The sequence below is a fragment of the Dipodomys merriami genome, unplaced genomic scaffold, assembly GCF_024711535.1.
Source record: "Dipodomys merriami isolate MVZ:Mamm:240054 unplaced genomic scaffold, mDipMer1.0.p SCAF_28, whole genome shotgun sequence".
Taxonomy (NCBI): Eukaryota; Metazoa; Chordata; class Mammalia; order Rodentia; family Heteromyidae; genus Dipodomys; species Dipodomys merriami.
This window is the reverse complement of record NW_027204270.1, coordinates 14,397,155-14,415,504: the sequence shown is the minus strand read 5'-3', so window position 1 is coordinate 14,415,504 and position 18,350 is coordinate 14,397,155. Positions and strand designations below refer to the sequence as shown.

At 46.6% G+C, this 18,350-nt stretch overlaps 1 protein-coding gene across 3 annotated transcripts; it reads right to left on the bottom strand.

Annotated features, from left to right (window-relative positions):
• Positions 1 to 1,354: 1,354 nt before the first annotated feature.
• On the bottom strand, positions 1,355 to 16,650 carry Znf436 (zinc finger protein 436). Of its 3 annotated transcripts, none has more exons than XM_070037660.1 (4): positions 16,470 to 16,650; positions 14,967 to 15,060; positions 14,137 to 14,263; positions 1,355 to 7,798 (listed from the first exon to the last, which is right to left on the bottom strand). In XM_070037660.1, the coding sequence occupies exons 2-4, from the start codon at positions 14,997 to 14,999 to the stop codon at positions 6,543 to 6,545; spliced, it is 1,416 nt and encodes a 471-aa protein (XP_069893761.1). In that variant the 5' UTR covers positions 15,000 to 15,060; positions 16,470 to 16,650; the 3' UTR covers positions 1,355 to 6,542. The 3 variants fall into 3 exon arrangements, with proteins under 3 accessions (XP_069893761.1, XP_069893762.1, XP_069893760.1); XM_070037661.1 differs by lacking the exon at positions 16,470 to 16,650 and adding an exon at positions 16,285 to 16,463 and having other exon boundaries at positions 14,137 to 14,388; XM_070037659.1 differs by lacking the exon at positions 16,470 to 16,650 and adding an exon at positions 16,285 to 16,463.
• Between the last annotated feature and the right edge of the window lie 1,700 nt (positions 16,651 to 18,350).

Sequence of the window (18,350 nt, the reverse complement as noted above, 5' to 3'; positions counted from 1 at the left end):
GAAGTAAGAGTCCAAATGGAGGCCTGCCTGCTCCTTTACCCATTCGTCTGTGCTGCTCCAGGAGTGCTTTTGCCGGTATATGGGTGGCAGTTCCATTGCAGGGCCAAGCTCTTTCCATCTATTCAAGCCCTCTGGGTATGCATAACTAGGTTGATCTGCCCTCAGGAGACAAGACTTGAAAGTGGGCTATTTGTGTGGGCAAAGAAGGTTCTAGACACCTGGATTTTGTGATCTAGAGAGAAAGGTGACAGTGAGCTCTTTCCGGACTTGTGCCTTTGGCTCCAGGGGAAAGGAGGAGCTGGAAGAGGGCCAAACCACGGCCTTCTGAAGAATAGGGCCAAGAAGGCAGCTCCACTGTTCTGGTCCAAGGGCAGTGTTGACGGGGATAAAATCAAACACAAATAAAGGTAAATGTATCTAACGGAAGCCCCTTCCTCGGCCAAACCAGAAGACTGAAGTTCTTTTTTTTTTTGGGTCCAGTTGTGGGGCCTGAACTCTGGGCCTGGGTGCTGTCCCTCAGCTCTTCAGCTCAAGGCTAGCGCTCTACCACTTGAGCCAAAGTGCCACTTCCGGCTTTTTGCTTATGTGGTGCTGAGGAATTGAACCCAGGGCCTCATGCATGCAAGGTAAGCACTCTACCACTGGGCCACCTTCCCAGCCCCAGAAGACTGAAGTTCTGTACTTTAAGAACTACCAAAGTGGAGATTTAGAAATGCAAATCTAGGATACAAATCCTATCAGATCAAGTGAAGTGGTACATCCCTATAATCTTAGCACTTGCGAGGTTGGGGTAGGGTGGTCTTGGGTTTGAGGCCACTGTAGGCTATGTAAGGAGACCATGTCTCAACAATTAACATAAGGCTGGAGCCGGGCACTGGTGGCTCACGCCTGTAATCCTAGCTACTCAGCAGTCTGAGATCTGAGGATCGTGGTTCAAAGCCAGCGTGGCAGGAAAGTCCGTGAGACTCTTATCTCTAATAAACCACTATAAAACTGGAAGTGACACTGTGGCTCAAGCAGTAGAGCGCTCACCTTGAGCTGAAGAGCACAAGGACAGCACCCAAGCCCAGAGTTCAAGCCCCTCAACTGACAAAAAACAAAAACAAAAAAAACATAAGGCTGGGAATGTGGCTTAGTAGTAGAGTGCTTTCCTAGCATGCATGAAGCCCTGGGTTTGATTCCTCAGTACCAGATAAACAGAAAACGCTGGAGGTGGTGCTATGGTTCAAGTGGTAGAGTGCTAGCCTTGAGCCAAAAGAAGCTCAGCGACAGTGCCCAGGCCCTGAGTTCAAGCCGCAAACTAGCAAAAAAAAATTAACATAAACACTTCAATAATGGAACAAGACACAGGCACTTCCTCAAGGTCACAAAGTTTAATAGAAGAGACAAAAAATAAAGAGGCAGTTACAAAACAGGGACAGAATACTTCAGGACTTGATCTAAGAAACATCAAGTCAGCAAAGATTTTATAGAACCTGACGGGTGAGTAGAACTGACTGGAAGGAGAGTGGACAGAGATCAGCTGGAGTACTTCAAAGGCTGGCAAAGTGGAGGGAGCCAGAAGTAGGGGCTAGATTGTGACACTGAGGAAGCTTCTCTGCTGCCAGTAATGAGAAGCATAAGAAGGTTTTATTTGTGGTACTAGGGACAGGACACAGAGCCTGGTGATTGCTAGGCAAGTTCATACCACTAAGCTTTAACCCCAGCTCATTTTTTTTTTTTTTTTTTGTAACAATACTCGGGGCTGGAACTCAGAGCCCAGGCACTGTCCCTTAACTTTTCTACTTAAGGCTAGCACTCTACCACCTTTGAACCACAGCTCCATTTGTTTGTTTTTGTTTTTGGTGGTTAATTGAACATGAGTCTCACAGATTTTATTTTCAAATAGTGATCCCAAGATCTCAGCTCCTGCTTAGCTAGGACTATAGGTGTGACTCCTCCACCCCTCTCTTTCCTTCCATACCTCCATTCCCAGTGTCTTGCTAAGTAGCCCCAGACTGGCTTTGAACTCTTGAACATCTTGTCCTATTCTAGCATTCATGTCCACGTCTTATTCTACAGTTTAGTCTCTAGTAGATAAGCAGGGCCCGTCTGCTACTTCTGTAGTAGGGTGGGAGGTGCTGGATTTTTTTTTTTTTTCTTTTTTGAGGTGGGGAGAAAGTAACAAAGGCTCTTTTTAGGGCCATTTCTCTGGAGTTCAGGCCTGACTTCCTAACAGTGGCTTCTGAAACCCTAGGGAACCACTTAGCAAGTTATCACTTCAATACATTCCCTAGGGGCCTAACATAGCCTGGAAACCACAACTCTAACAGCCCAACAACCCAGCCTCCCAGAGGAAAGTTCATAAGAAAGGAAATTTGCTTTACCAAACAGTGACACCTCAGAACATTAGCATATCAAATACCCTTAGAGGCAAGGCTCCCAAGCTACTCTACCGTTGAATTGGCCCACTGAAAATACTCCCAGCAGCAAGCAGGGCTCCACACTTGCACTTGACACCTGATGTCACCTCTGTAATTCAGCCACTCAGAAGGCTGAATCTGAGTATCGAGGTTCAAAGCCAGCCCATGTAGGAAAGTGTGTGAGACTCTTAGTTCCAATTAATCATTAAAAAGCAGGAGGCCGGCCGGGCGCTGGTGGCTCATGCCGGTAATCCTAGCTACTAAGGAGGCTGAGATCTGAGGATCACAGTTCAAAGCCAGCCTATTCAGGTAAGTCCATGAGACTTTTATCTCCAATAACACCCCTACCCCCACCTCACCCCCCACTGCCAGAAAACTGGAAGTGACACTGTGGCTCAAGTGGTAGAGTGCTAGCCTTGAGCTGATGAGTTGAGGGACAACACCCAGGCCCAGAGTTCAAGCCCCACAACTGACCAAAAAGAAAAAAAAAAGCAGGAAGTGGAGGTGTGGTTCAAATGGTAGAGCTTTAGTCTTAAGGTGGTGGGGAGCTAGGGGACAGCACTCCACCCCTGAGTTCAAGTCCCAGTACTGGTGTGTACACACACACACATACACGCACAAAGAACATGGGGCTGGAAACACGGCTCAAACTGCTGGGGACCTGGGGATCCATGATCCATGATCTCAGCTTAGAATTACAGGCATAAGCCACCAATGTCCAGTGCAGATTTTATTTTATTTTTTTTTTGAGGGGGTGCCAGTCCTGGGGCTTGAACTCAGGGCCTGGATGCTGTCCCTAAGCTTTTTGTTTTAGTTCAAGTCTAGCACTCTACCACTTGAGCTACGGTTCCACTTCTAGCTTTTCAGTGGTTAATTGGAAGATAAGAGTCTCATGTAGCCGGGCATTAGTGGCTCATGCCTGTAATCCTAGCTAATCAGAGGCAGAGGCCTGAGGATCATAGTTTGAAGCCAGCCTGGGCAGAAAAGTCCCTGTGAGACTACCTCAAATTATCCCCTCAGAAACCAGAAATGAAGCTGTGGCTCAATGGGTAGAGTGCTAGCCTTGAGCAAAGAGCTTAGGGTCAGAACCTAGGCCCTGAGTTCAAGCCCTACTACTCACACACACACAAAAAAAGATATGGCAATACCCAGAACCAAACAGCTCAAGATAAAGCATACCCAGTTCTCACAAGAACACCTGCCAAGTACCTTTGCAACATCTGTACATCAATAGAAATGTAACTATGACCAATTTTAATGAATTGGATAAAAAGCCCTAATATGTATCAGTATTGGATTACTAAAAAATGTCAGTTGTTTTGCTTTTAATTATATTTTTAATTATAGACTATAGTTAGGATAATACAGACGTAGATAAGACACTAGGATAACAGTGACCAATATAAGGAAAAACTGCTCTAACACTGTTCATTCATTCTCTCTTCAGCCACAGGGGACAGGCACACAGTGTTCAGGTATGTGCAGAAGCAGGAGGGGGAGGTCCGAGGGCAGAAGGCATGCAAAAAGCTTTAATGCGTGGCTTCTATGCAAAGTTCTGCATAGCGAATGGGCAGCAAGTGGCAGAAAGAGAGGACACGGAGCAGTGGTGGCCCTTGCCTTTCTCACTCTCCAGCTGGAGTGTTCAGGTATGGAGAGATGGCCAGGCATTCACAGCCTTTTCTTGAGCCCTTGACCTCTAAGAAGCCAAAAGCAGCAACAGAAGCACCAGCATGACCTTCCTAGGAAGGTCCAAATGGGACAAGAAGAACAAGAGAGGAAAAGCAGATAAAAACAGGTCACAGGGAGGCTGTTCTCTACGGCTACTCCCATGACTCAAACAATCAACAGAACACAGAAGTCCATTAGATCTGTCAGCAACAAGGATACAGAAGACATTGGAGTTTAGTTACCCAGAACATACGAGTCACCCAACAATTAAAATAGGAATACCTTAGATTTTGTATAGAACAAAAACAAAAAGAAAACCATGCTTTTTGCCCCGAATTTGTATTTAAATAGGAGTGGCCACTTAAAAACCCCCATCCCCAGTGGTTTTTCCTTTTGTTACTTCTGAGGTTGTGACATTTGCAAGCATCTGTCTTACCCAACTATGGGTCACAACTCACTGTAATGAATCTCTTGCTCCTTTAATACCAGGTCACAGCGAGCTACAGCACAAACATTCTTTAAAACTTACAACGTTCACAACAAAGCACAGTAGAAACACACTGGGGCACTTTCAAAATAAAATATATTGCTTACTCCAATCCCAGCACCTGAGCACCAACTCCCTGCCATACCCACAGGCATGGCTAAGCATAGATCTTTGGGATGGAGATTATATGTGTATACATACATATACATGTATATATACACACACACACATATATAGTGGCGTGTGTGTGTGTGTGTGTGTGTGTGTGTGTGTGTGTGTGTGTACTGGGACTTGAACTCAGGGCCTCTTGCTCTTGCTCAGCTTTCTTGCTCAAGGCTAGCACTCAACCACTTGAGTTATAGCTCCACTCCTTCGTTTTGGTGATTGGAGAAAACAGTCTCACAGACTTTCCTGCCTGGGCTGGTTTGTAACTATGATCCTTAGATCTCAGCCTCCTGAATAGCTAGGATTACAGGTGTGAACCACCAGTGCTCAGCTTAGGATATTTAATTCCTAAATGGGCTGAGGGAAGAACCAACACTACTGGCTAAAGTGGGGTCAACTCTTTAAGCATGTCTATCTGCAGCTGGGAGGATGAGAATACATTTCTACCTATGTCGATTCATTTCTTCTAACTAGACCAAAGAGTATCTCATCATCATAGAAAGTAATTTCCATCTGAGAAGGGGGCAATCGACCTATTTGTCCTGTCATTCACGCACAATACATACAAGTGCTTAGTTCTGTACAATGACAAACCTTACAGGAGAGTGCACGCTCAAGCACTAGTGTTTTAAATATTTTTTCCATAATGAATAAAAAAAATAAAAAGGACATTTCTCACATTCGAGTTACGTCTGTCGTTCTGTCACATGATCCACACCACCCAAGAGCATGCTAATTCTTGTAAAGTCAGTTTAAAAAAAAGACATTTCACTGTACATACACATGCCCTTATGCAAGCTAATATAAAAATGGACATGGCCCCATCCAACCCTAGATAACAGTACAGGGAGAACTGACCTTAAAACATGAGAGGGAAAGGGACATAGAAATGACCAACTTTTCTTTGGAAGGGACCAGTGCTCCCTTCGCCAAAGTAGTCAATTTCACTTTCTTCTTTCATTCCACCATGGAATATGGTCCTATCGTTCCTTGTAGATATTTTCCTTACAATGTTCCCTTCAGTGATTCTCAAAGAAAATGCATAAACCTGATTGACAGCGATATCAATAGTGGGCATCTCTTGCTAAAGTCATTACCACCAACAGGCCCTTGGTCCTCAAAACCTGTATCTCATTTTTCCTTTGACATTGTATCTTCAGTTAGCTCTCACAAAGATACAAACTTTACATAAATCAATGAGAAATAAAGAGATGGAGAAAAGTTATGATCATTGCTTTCCTTGTGCAGAATCCTGCTCTAAAGAAGACATGAAGATAGAAATGCATGATCAAATCAAGGAATAAGCGCTGTGAAGGGAGGGCATGAATGCCCATCTACTATAGTGTGTGAATAGATGTGGCACCTTTGGCCAAGTCTGCTTGCCTTTTGCCAAAGCAGCCTGTGACCACCCTATTACAGTCTCAAGTTTCCCCTTGCAGAGGTTCTTAGGGTTTTTTTTTTTTTTTTTGGGGGGGGGGTGGCGTTGAGAAGGGAGCCAAAGATGGGATAAATAACTTTTAAGGATTTACTCCATCTCCAGGCTTAAGCATCCACTAGCATCTGTTTTAGATTTCCAGCTATGTGGGGGACTATTATTTGAAGAAATAATCCATTAATATTGAGTGAATAAAACCCACTATTTTCCCCAAGCTGTGGGTCAGAATTTTAAAGGCTTGTCTTCTTTGAAGTTTCAATTGTGGCCCACAACCAAGAAAGTCAGTAGGTTGACATAAAACTCCACCTTAAGGGAGTTGACTGATATCAAATAGAACCGTATCTTCAAATGAATCTTTTTTTTTTTTAAGTCACAATGACAGAACTTAGTCAGTGTGAACTCTCTTATGTTTAATAAGTGCTGAGCTCCGGCTGAAACTCTTCTCACACTCTGTACATTCATAAGGCTTCTCTCCAGTGTGAACCCTCTGGTGTGTGATGAGGTTGGAGCTCTGGGTAAACCCTTTCCCACACTGCACACACTCATAGGGTTTCTCTCCTGTGTGTGTTCTCTGATGCTTAATTAGATCTGACCTTTCACCAAAGCTCCGCCAACACTCGTTACATTCGTAAGGTTTCTCGCCGGTGTGGATTTTCTGGTGTGTGATCAGATGAGAGCTCCGGCTGAAGCTTTTCCCACAGGCATTGCATTCATATGGCTTCTCTCCAGTGTGGGTCCTCTGGTGCTGAACCAAGTGGGAGATGCGACTGAAGTTCTCTCCACATTCGTTACAGTGGTATGGCTTTTCCCCGGTGTGGGCCCTGCGATGCCGGACGAGGTCTGAGTTCTGGCTGAAGTTCTTCCCGCACTCATCACACTTGTAGGGCCTCTCACCCGTGTGGACCCGGTAGTGTTTGATGAGATCAGATCTCTCGCTGAACCCTCGTCCACACTCATTACACTCGTACGGCTTCTCACCGGTGTGGGTCCTCTGATGCTGGGCGAGGTGAGAGCTCCGACTGAAGCTTTTCCCACACTCTTCGCACTCATAGGGTTTCTCCCCACTGTGGGTCCTTTGGTGCTGAATGAGGTGAGACAGCCGGCAGAAACTTTTCCCACACTCGTTACACTTGTGAGGTTTCTCACCAGTGTGGATTGTCTGATGCTGAATAAGGTGAGAGCTCCTCCCGAAACTTTTCCCACACTCATTGCAGTCATAGGGCCTCTCCCCAGTGTGCGTTCTCTGATGCTGAATGAGGTGAGAGCTACGGCTGAAGCCTTTCCCACACTCATAACACTTATAGGGTCTGTCTCCTGTGTGGGTTTTCTGGTGTCGGTTAAGGTCTGAGATCTGACTAAAGGCCTTTCCACAGTGAGAACATATGTGATACTGGATGCCTGGATGCACTTCTTTGTGGACAAGCAGATCGGTGACTTGTTGGAGAGGATAGCTTACCCACTCTTCCGCTGTCAGATCTCCCCATTGTCTTTCTGGTCTGTCACCACTGTCAAAGGCCTCTTCACCTTCAGGATTTTCCTCCCTACTCCCAACAGGTCTTTCATCAGATGTGGTTCCAAATTCTACCTCTTCACTAATCTCTTGCTTTGGGTTCACTTCATTTTCACTCCTGATCTCAAAATCTGCAATGAATGGGGAAATAAATAAACTAATGAATGCACAAACAAATTCTCAATGGTGAGTGGCATTATACTAAAGGATTTTGGTTTTGTTTCCTTTGCAGGAAAGGGGATGGATCCCAGGACCACATACATTATTTCATTCATGACCATAGTCAACCTGGGAGTCAGGCAATATGACTTTTATCATGAATGACAAGCCCAAGACTAGGCAAGTGAAATGATGTGTCTGAAGGAATTAACTGAGTCAAGATTCAAACTTTGGTATGTCTGCTAAAAAGGTCATGCTCTGTATTATTTCATTTAGTGGCTCTTTAAGAAAACAATGTACATTCATGGTGTTTCAAAAGAAGAAAACCACCAGTACAGTATCTCACATTTAGCAACTCAAGAGGCTGAGATTTGGAGGATTGCAATTGAAAGTCATTCTGAGCAAGGAAAAAAAAAAAAAAAAAAAACTGGAGCGGAGTTGTGGCTCAAAGTGGTGGAGCAATAGCCTTGAGCAGAAGAACTCAGGAAGAGTACTTAGTACTGTCAGTACTCAGGTCCTGAATTCAAGCCCCACAACTGAAAAATCAAAAACCAAACAATAACAAAAAAAAAAACCCACAACTTGTTAAATCTTCATAATACCATTGTAATATTTACTAAGAATGTACCCGGGTAGCCAAGTAATGGTGGCTTACAACTATAATCTTAACTACTCAGGATATCTAAGATCAGGAAAATTGTGATTTTTTTTTTTTTTGGGTCCGGTCATGGGGCCTGAACTCTGGGCCTGGGCGCTGTCCCTCAGCTCTTCAGCTCAAGGCTAGCACTCTACCACTTGAGCCACAGCACCACTTCCGGCTTTTTTCTTATGTGGTGCTGAGGAATTGAACCCAGGGCCTCGAGCATGCAAGGCAAGTGCTCTACCACTGAGCCACCTTCACAGCCCCAAGAATTGTGATTTTTGAGGCCAACCTGGGCAGAAAATTTCAATAGACTACCCATCAATAGCAGGGCTGGAGATATAGCTTAAGTAATGGAGCATGAGCTTATCAAGTATCAAGTACAAAGCCCTGAGTTTAAACCCAAGGACAGGGGGAAAAAAAGAAGGGTGGGAGAATATAGCCATAATATTCAACATACTTATGTGAAAATGGATGTAGGTAATTTGAGAGGATGGGTGGGTTGGGATAGATGGGAGAGAATGATGGAGGGAAAGACACTGATCAAGTTAACACCCCTTTGCACAACAACTTAAAGATAATCTTACAATTAAAAAAAATAGCTGGCCACTGGTGACTCTTGTCTATAATCCTAGTTACTCAGGAGGTTGAGATCTGAGGATCACTGTTTAAACCAGCCTGAGCAGGAAAGTCTGTGAGACTCTTATCTCCAATTAACCACCAAAAAAGCCAGATGTGGAACTGAGGCTCAAGGAGTAGAGTGTTAACCTTGAGCAAAAGAAACTCAGAGACAGGACCCAGGCCTGAGTTCAAGTCCCAGGACTGGCAAAAAAAAAAAAAAAAAAAAAAAAGCTCAGGGACAGTGCGTAGGTCCTGAGTTCAAGCCCTAGAACTGACACTGACACACACACACAGAGAATATACTAGGTTACTATAGAAAAAAAAAAAAAGTCATTGCTGAAAATACTTACTAGAGGGGCTGGGAAGGTGGCCCAGTGGTAGAGCACTTGCCTTGCATGCATGAGGCCCTGGGTTCAATTCCTCAGCACCACATAAGCAAAAAGAAAAAAAAGCCAGAAGTGGTGCTGTGGCTCAAGTGGTAGAGCGCTAGCCTTGAGCTGAAGAGCTGAGGGACAGCGCCCAGGCCCAGAGTTCAGGCCCTATGACTGACAAAAAAAAAAAAAAAAAAAAAGAGTCTCACAGACTTTCCTGCTTGGACTGGCTTGAACCTTGATCCTCAGATCTCAGCCTCCCGAGTAGTTAGGATTATTGGTGTGAGTCACCAGCGCCTTGCTTATATAATGAATTTTGATCACTGTCACCCTTCATCATTCTCCATCCCTCACAATACTACTCCTTCCCTCAATTTTTAATTTTTGTGTGTGAGTGTGTGTGTGTGTGTGTGTGTGTGTGTGTGTGTGTGTGTGTGTGTGTGGCTTGAACTCTGGGCGCTGTCCCTCAGCTCTTCAGCTCAAGGCTAGCCCTCTACCACTTGAGCTATAGCACCAGTTCCAGCTTTTTCTGCTTATGTGGTGCTGAGGAATCGAACCCAGGGCTTCATGCATGCAAGGCAAGCGCTCTACCACTGAGCCACCTTCCCAGCCCTTAATTTTGTTTTTATTTTTTATTTTTTTGTTCTGGTCCCAGGGCATGAACTCAGGGCCTGGATGTCTCTGCTCAAGGTTTGGACACTATCACTTGAGCTACAGCTATACTTCTGGCTTTTTTGGTAGTTAAAGAGTCTCACAGACTTTCTTGCCTAGGCTAGCTTTGAAATGTTATTCTCACATCTTAGCCTCCTGATTAGCTACGATTACAGGTATGAGCCATTAGCGCACAGCTAAAATTTAATGGATAGTCTACAAAATTGAGAAAATTGAGCCTGGTACTGGAGGCTCACACCTGTAATCCTAGCTAGTCAGGAGGCTGAAATCTAAAGAGCCGTAGTTCATAGGCAGCCCAGGCAAGTAAGTCCATGAGACTTTTTGTTGTTGTTGTTGGTCATGGGGCTTGAACTCTGGGCCTGGGAGTTGTCTCTCAGCTCTTCAGCTCAAGGCAAGTGTTCTACCTCTTGAACCACAGCGCCACTTCCGTTTTTCTTGTCATTTATTGGAGATCAGAGTCTCACAAACTTTTCTGCCTGGGCTGGCTTTGAACTGTGATCCTCAGATCTGAGTAGCTAGGATTATAGGAGTCAGCCACTGGCGCCCGGCCATGAGACTCATTTCTTCTTATTAACCACAACAAGCTGGAAGTGGAACTGTGATTCAAGTAGCCCAGCACCAGCCTTGAGCACAAAAACTCAGGATAGTGCCCAGATCCAGAGTTCAAGCCCCAGTGTCAGTACAAAAATGAATGAATAAATGAATGAATGAATGAATAAATGAAAGCTGAAAGAGTTGGGGTGAAATTCTGGTGGAAGATAGCATTCTCATGCCGGGCACTGGTGGCTCACGCCTGTAATCCTAGCTACTCAGGAGGCTGAGATCTGAGGATCGCGGTTCAAAGCCAGCTCGGGCAGGAGAGACCGTGAGACTCCTATCTCCAATAAACCACCAGAAAACTGAAAGTGGCGCTGTAGCTCAAGTGGTAGAGCGCTCGCCTTGAGCTGAAGAGCTGAGGGACAGTGCCCAGGCCCAGAGTTCAAGCCCCACGACCGACAAAAAAAAAAAAAAAAAAAGATAGCATTCTCTGAGGCCCTAATACTATAAAAATATAAAAGGAATTGGTCATTGAACAATACTACACACCTGATAACTTATGTCAAGTCCTAATAAGAGGCAAAGTTAGTCCAAATACTGCTCAATGCCCAGCTCAAGAATAAGTTGTTAGAGGCTGGGAAGGTGGCTCAGTGGTAGAGCGCTTGCCTTGTATGCATGAGGCCCTGGGTTCGATTCCTCAGCACCACATAAGCAGAAAAAAAAAGCCGGAAGTGGCGCTGTGGCTTAAGTGGTAGAGTGCTAGCCTTGAGCTGAAGAGCTGAGGGACAGCGCCCAGGCCCAGAGTTCAGGCCCCACGACCAGACCCCCCCCCCCAAAAAAAAGAATAGGTTGTTAGCTGGGCGCCGGTGGCTCACACCTGTAATCCTAGCTACTCAGGGTTGAGATCTGAGGATCATGGTCCAAAGCCAGCCCAGGTAGGAAAGTCCATGAGACTCTCTCTCTCTTCTTTTTTTGGGGGGGTCTGATCACATGGATAGCACTCAAGCCCAGAATTCAAGTCCCACGACCAAAAAAAAAAAAATAGGTTGCTGCCAGGTGCAAGTAGCTCACACATTACTTAGGAGGCTGAGATCAGAGGATGATGGTTCAAAGCCAGGCCAGGTAAGAAAGTCTATGAGTCTCTTACCTCCAATTAACCACCAGAAAACTGGAAATAGAGCTGTGGCTCAAAGTGTTAGAGTGCTAGCCTTCAGCAAAAGAGCTCGGGTACAGTGCCAAGGCCCTCAGCTCAAACCCCAAGATTTAATAAAAAGGGGAGGGGACTAGGAAGGTGGCTCAGTGGGAGAGTGCTTGCCTTGCATACATGAGGCCCTGGGTTCCATTCCCCAATACCACATAAGCACAAAAAGCTGGAAATTGTTCTGTGGCTCAAGTGGTAGAGCGTTAGCCTTGAGCTGAAAAGCTGAGGGACAGCTCCTGGGCCGAGTTCAGGCTCCATGACCACCACCAACAACAACAAAAAGTCTGGGCTTTGGTGGCTCACACCTGTAATCCTAGCTACCCAAGAAGCTGAGATCTGAGGATCGCAGTTCAACGCCAGCCCAAGCAGGAAAGTCCATGAGGCTCTCATCTCCAATAAACTACTCAGAAAACCAGAAGTGTCACTGTGGCTCAAGTGGTAGAACGCTAGGCTTGAGTTGAAGAGCTGAGGGATAACACCCAGGCCCAGAGGTTGTCACTGGGTACAGTGGCTCACCCCTATAATCCTTGTGTTACACAGGAGGCACAGATCAATAGGATAATGGTGTTAGGTCAGCCTGAGCAAAAAGATCATAGTATCCAGCTTTACCAGTAAAAGCTGGGCACAAGCTAGCTCTGGCTCTGGTAGCTCACACTTACAATCTTCAGGAAGCTGAGAGCTGAGAGGATCATGGTTTAAAGCAAGCCCAAGGAAGGAAAGCCCATGAGACTCTTATCTCCAATAAACATTCAAAGAGTAAGAAGTGAAGAAGCTGTGGCTCAGGTGATAAAGCACTAGCAAAATACTCAGAGACTACTTCCAGGCCTTGAGTTCAAGCCCTGAGATGGGCAAAAAAAAAAAAAAAATAGTGCATATATGTTATTCAGATACACAAGAAATGTAAATACATGGATAACAGTCCAGGCTGGCTCAAGCATAACCATGAGACTAGGAGTGTAGCTCAAATGGTGAAGTGCTGCTCTTAGCAAATGTGAGGACTTGGGTTCAAATGCCAATACTGGTAAACAACAACAAAAATGCATTGTTTATTCCAATTATATCCAGACCAAAGGACAATAAAGAGAGAACAGGTTTGCAGCCATGGGGGGGGGGGGTGGATGAACTGCCTTCTCTGACAGAATTTGTGATCTCACTATTTCAGGAGCTTTATGGAACAATGTTTAATACACTTGTGATCTATGATTAACTCAAAACATCTCTCAGCAAGAACCTACACAGGAACCTGAGGCAAAGCTGGGACTCTGAAGCCAAACCAAACAAAGAGAGTGGCTTCTTTTTCTCCCACTCCTCCCATGAACCTAGGTCAGAACCCTCACCTTCTCATGCCCTAGAGAAAAAGCACCATTTACAGGGGGCATTTATATTCTGGCACGCAACATTATGTCAGACCTGTTTGGTCAGGATCTGTACAAACAGGCTGTAGAAGAGCAAATGACTCAGTGCGCAAGAAATATGAACGTTTCTAAAATGTATAGAAGAATCCTCCCCCCTTTTTTGGCAGTGCTAAGACACTAGACTTATTTACTTGGTTGGTGTTCCACTATTTGAGCCATGCCTTGAGCATGTTTTTTAGAGAGAATGTGAACTGGACAGTCCCACATTCAGATTTGCTTAAGCCTCCAACTCGAGCCAGTATCCAATCAAGTGCTTTAAAAATCAAACAACTGAGCCGGGCACTGGTGGCTCACGCCTGTAATCCTAGCTACTCAAGAGGCTGATATCTGAGGATCATGGTTCAAGGCCAGCCCAAGCAGAAAAGTCCGTGAGACTTTTATCTCCAATAAACCACTAGAAAACTGGAAGTGGTGCTGTGGGTCAAGTGGCAGAGAACTTGCCTTGAGCTGAAGAGCTGAGGGAAAGTGCCCAGGCCTTGAGTTCAAGCCCCATGACTGACCAAAACAAACAAATAAACAAACAACTAGGCTGTGTTGGAAGGGTTGAGTCATTTTGATAGTTTCAAAATTGAGGGAGGGGCCGGGCGCTGGTGGCTCACGCCTGTAATCCTAGCTACTCAGGAGGCTGAGATCTAAGGATCATGGTTCAAAGCCAGCCCGGGCAGGAGAGACCGTGAGACTCCTATCTCCAATAAACCACCAGAAAACCGGAAGTGGCGCTGTAGCTCAAGTGGTAAAGTGCTCGCCTTGAGCTGAAGAGCTGAGGGACAGCGCCCAGGCCCAGAGTTCAAGCCCCACGACCGAAAAAAAAAAATTGAGGGAGGGGAGATAAAAAGGTAGAATCCTTATTTACCTAATGAGACAACATTTCCATAATTCTCCTGCATAACATCTCGGTAAAGATCCCTTTGGGTAGGGTCCAGAGGTCTCCATTCTTCCCGAGTTAGGTACATGGCCATGTCTTCAAATGTCACAGGTGCCTGAAATCACACGATGCTTCTTCACTACTCCATATCTTAAGAAGCTAGTACCAGTTTTTCTTCTTGAAATTAGAGACATGGTTAGAAATTGTGAGGAAGTAAAGGCATTAAGTGATCTGTAGAGTCTGAAGGAGAAATAAGAGGGAAAGGGGGTCACGAGCAGACTGCTGTGGGCCTGTGGCCAGATCCCTGCTCCTCTAGGAGAGAATTTTATCTTCTCACCATGCTTTACTAGAGCATAATCTAGCACATTGTTTCATACCTTTATATAACAAGGTTTCTCTTCTTGGAATATCTTTCTCAGACTAGAGAAGTTGTACTATTTATGAGCCAGCTCCAGTGCCAACTGTTGTTCGGGAGATCTCTCCACTCCACTCCTTCCCCGCTACCCCAGATGGAATTAATCACTCCCACTTCTCGCTTCCCACATCTCAGCACTTCGTTGCTACGGCAAATACAGCACTTGTCACGTTGTGCCCCTTAGCCGGATATGACTTTCTCCCTACAGATTGTGAGCAGGCGGGTACTGCCCGACTTGCCCATCTTTCATCTCCCTGGTATTCAAAGGTATATTGCTGGTGTCCAATACATGCTTATTTCATATGCTCTGGTATTCTGCCTAACACCGAAGCAATCGAATTTTCTATACACAGGTTTGCAGAAAATGCGGGTCGAGGTCCGAAAAGGCAACCCCTCGGCTTACCTGGGATCCAGCCATGAGCAGGGTGGCTGCCATCTCGGGCACAAGGCTTGGCCTCCGGGGTGAGAGTAGGAAAAGCAGCCAGCAGCAACCAAAGCTGAAGGAGGCGAGAAGCAGGGCGTGAGGCTCGGAAAACAGGCCCTGCCCACTCCCCAGGGCTGGAGTTCTGGCGGCCAGGCAAGCGAAGAAGGCCCTGGATCAGGGCTGGGTCACTCTCCTCCCTAACCCCCAAGTGTGACCCGCCCTCTGTGTCTCTGCTACAACAGGGTAGAGGCAGTGCCAGAATCCACTAGGACAGCACGCTGGCCAGGTCCCCTCCCGGGCCCGGGGTCAGACCGATGCTATCTCTGGGAGGAGGCTCACAGCCCAGCCCACAGAACGCTGCTGCTCTTCCAACTAGGGCCTGAGTCCTTTCCGGCAGATGTTTCAACCAATCAGCGAGGAAAACTACAAAACACCCTGCCAATCAGATGCCGTATATTCGGCCCGCCTTCTACAGCGTGGCTGAGCACCTCTACTACGCCTGCGCCTGCCCCGTGGCCTGCCGGGACTTGGAGTTCTACTCTGGCGTACAAAGGCCAGTCAGAGGCCAAGAGCTGAGGAGGGAAAAGAACAAAAGGGTGCAGAAGCAGCACATCCTTCTAGCCAGAGCAGAGTATTTCTCCCGCTTCTTGGACACCACAGCCTGATTAAGCCAAGGAAGTTGCCCAGCATCTCCTCACATCCCTAGAACTATCTCGAGTCAGGTCTTATCATCCGCGAAGTCGAACTTTTAAGTTCTGGCCTGTGCTTGGAGCTCCGCTGGGATTCGCCATCACTTGACAGCCCAAGCCAGAGAGGAAAGAGGTGGCCACCCACTCCTGGGGCGGGGAGGCGGAACGAGAGGGAGGAAGATTTTGGAGGCCGCGCTGGAACTTTGGGCTCCGCCCACACACTACACCTCCCAGCAGCGCCTACGGCACTTGCTCCGCAGACTACAACTCCCAGGAGGCTTTGCGCCGTTAGTCTGGCGCGCGCGTTTGGTCTGCGGCCCGGCTGGGGATGCCCGGGCTCGGTCGCTGTTAACCCTGTAGGGGCGTCGTTCTAAAGAGCGCACCCCACGCCAGAGAGGGGGCCGAAAAGCGAAAATGGAAGGAAATCAGGAGCGGAGGAGGGTTAAGAACGTGTAAGGACGGAGCAGAAACGGACACTCCTGAATTCCTGGGGGCCTCCGGCATCGAGGAGACCCTGGGTCCCTGGGGGCCTGAACCGGGAAGGTCCTCGGAGGGTTAGAGGAGTCCCTGTCTAGACGAAAACCCCAATAAAGGACGAGCAGATTTACCTCCTAGCCTGCAAAAGATCACCGTCTTCAAGATCCCAAAGCCGCAAGCAGACCGCTTGCTTTTCAGAAAGATGGTAGCGATCACGGGCACATTTCAGAGATCACAGATTTGCAGATAGATTTCGAATCTGTAGACTTAGCAAGCAAAGCCCAGGAGACAGTGTAGGCTGATCCCAAAGACTTACAGATTACGGAGACCTCAGACTCTCCTGCCAGCTCAGAGAAATTACAGGCTTCTAGACAGATGTCCGATGTCCCCGCAGCTGGTCAAGACACAGCAGCAGCTGCTAAACTGAATTTAGTAGAAATAGAAGGACGTGCAGCCTTCGCCTTCCCCAGCCAGGCTGGGGAGGGAATTGGATAATGGAAGTCCAGCACTAAGGCAGAGCAGGCATTGTGCGTGGGGAAGAGAGCTCCAAGCTGCAGTAGCCTTGGAGAGGGAAGTGATGGAAGAATATAGCAGCTTATTAGGGACTCCCACCCTCTCCAAGTTATAAATATCCCCAGAACCTTGGCTACATGCCCGGAAGCCTGTTGTCTCTAGCTGTACCGGAGACTTCTCTGCCTGGGCTGGGAAAGGGGCTTTTCTTTTGTTTTGCAGATACATCCACCCACTGAATGACTTGATTTTTTTTCTTTTTTCTAATATGACTCCCGGCCATGCTTTTATTAGTGAGTGTTCTGTTCCCAGTGCCTGGCTATTTATGGTTAAATTACTCAAGTGGCTAGAAAGAACTCCTAGGACCCTACCCAATCATAATACAACATCTTCCAACCCTACCCTTCCCATATCCAAGGTGGGCTTAGGAATTTTTTAGATGTCACAGAAGTGCCATCTTGCCCCATCTAACATTGATCCGGACACCATATTAGTTAGAATCCTATGGGGCTCCCAGAAACGACATACCTAATAAAATGAGTTAATCAAGATCAGGAAAACCGGCCTGGGAAGGTGGCTCAGTGGTAGAGCGCTCGCCTTGCATGCATGAGGCCCTGGGTTCGATCCTCAGCACCACATAAGCAGAAAAAAAAGCCGGAAGTGGTGCTGTGGCTCAGTGGTAGAGCACTAGCCTTGAGCTGAAGAGCTGAGGGACAGTGCCCAGGCCCGGAGTTCAGGCCCACGGCTGGAACCAAAAAAAAAAAAAAAAAAAAAAAAAAAAAAAATCAGGCAAACCTAGTTTGAAACCAGTCTGTGACTTTCCGTCAGATAGTCTCTCTAGGCCAATTTCTTTTTTTCTGTAAAATGAGGATTGTTATACCTAAGGATGTTATAAAAACTATATGAGATGACTTAAAGCACTCCACAGAGAGTGAGTAGTTGAAAGATAGTTCTTAAGATGAATCTCACCTTTGATTGCTTGGGAGATTTCCAGAAAGGCTCATGGGCATATTCAATGGCCCTGAGAATCTGGGAAAACAGACTGGCTCAACCCCTGTGAAGATCTGGGGGTGACCTTGTCCTTAACATTGTTGTTTCTGCTAGAAATGCTGGAAGAACTGGAAGTTCAGCCAGTTTGGTGTGTTCAAGTGAAGGGTGTGTTGAGCAGAGTAGAGCAGAGGTATTTGGGACTGCCAGAGACTAGCAAGCTGAGGCTTCATACTCTGGGAAACCACTCAGGGTGAATAATGGGTCTCCTAGAAACAAGGTGGAGAGGATTGTTACAGACTGGGTATAAGTGATTGCAGTTCTGGGGCTAGGCTTGAGTTATGGGCCAGAGTGTGCCCAGCAGGCTCTGTTTTTCAAGCTTTCTCTGGCAAATTGCTTTGTCAACTTTCTGAAGGCTTTTTATACTCCCTATTGCTCCAGTGCTTTAAGCCCTTCTTTGTTTTCTCTAGGTTCCTTTCATTCCTTAGGACTACCTGGGGGTTGAAAGACTCGAGCTGGGTTTGGCTGCTGGCCTCCTCCTGAGTAATTGCTTTCTTCTCTCTTCACCTGGGACTCTTCTGAAGGTGGGGTAGAAAAGCTGAGCAGCTGGAAAGTTTGGTTGCTCTCGGCCCCTGGGAGAGTGGGGAAGAAGAGGAGGAAAGACAGTGGCTGAGGGGCTTCCTGTTGCTGCTGTTAGCTG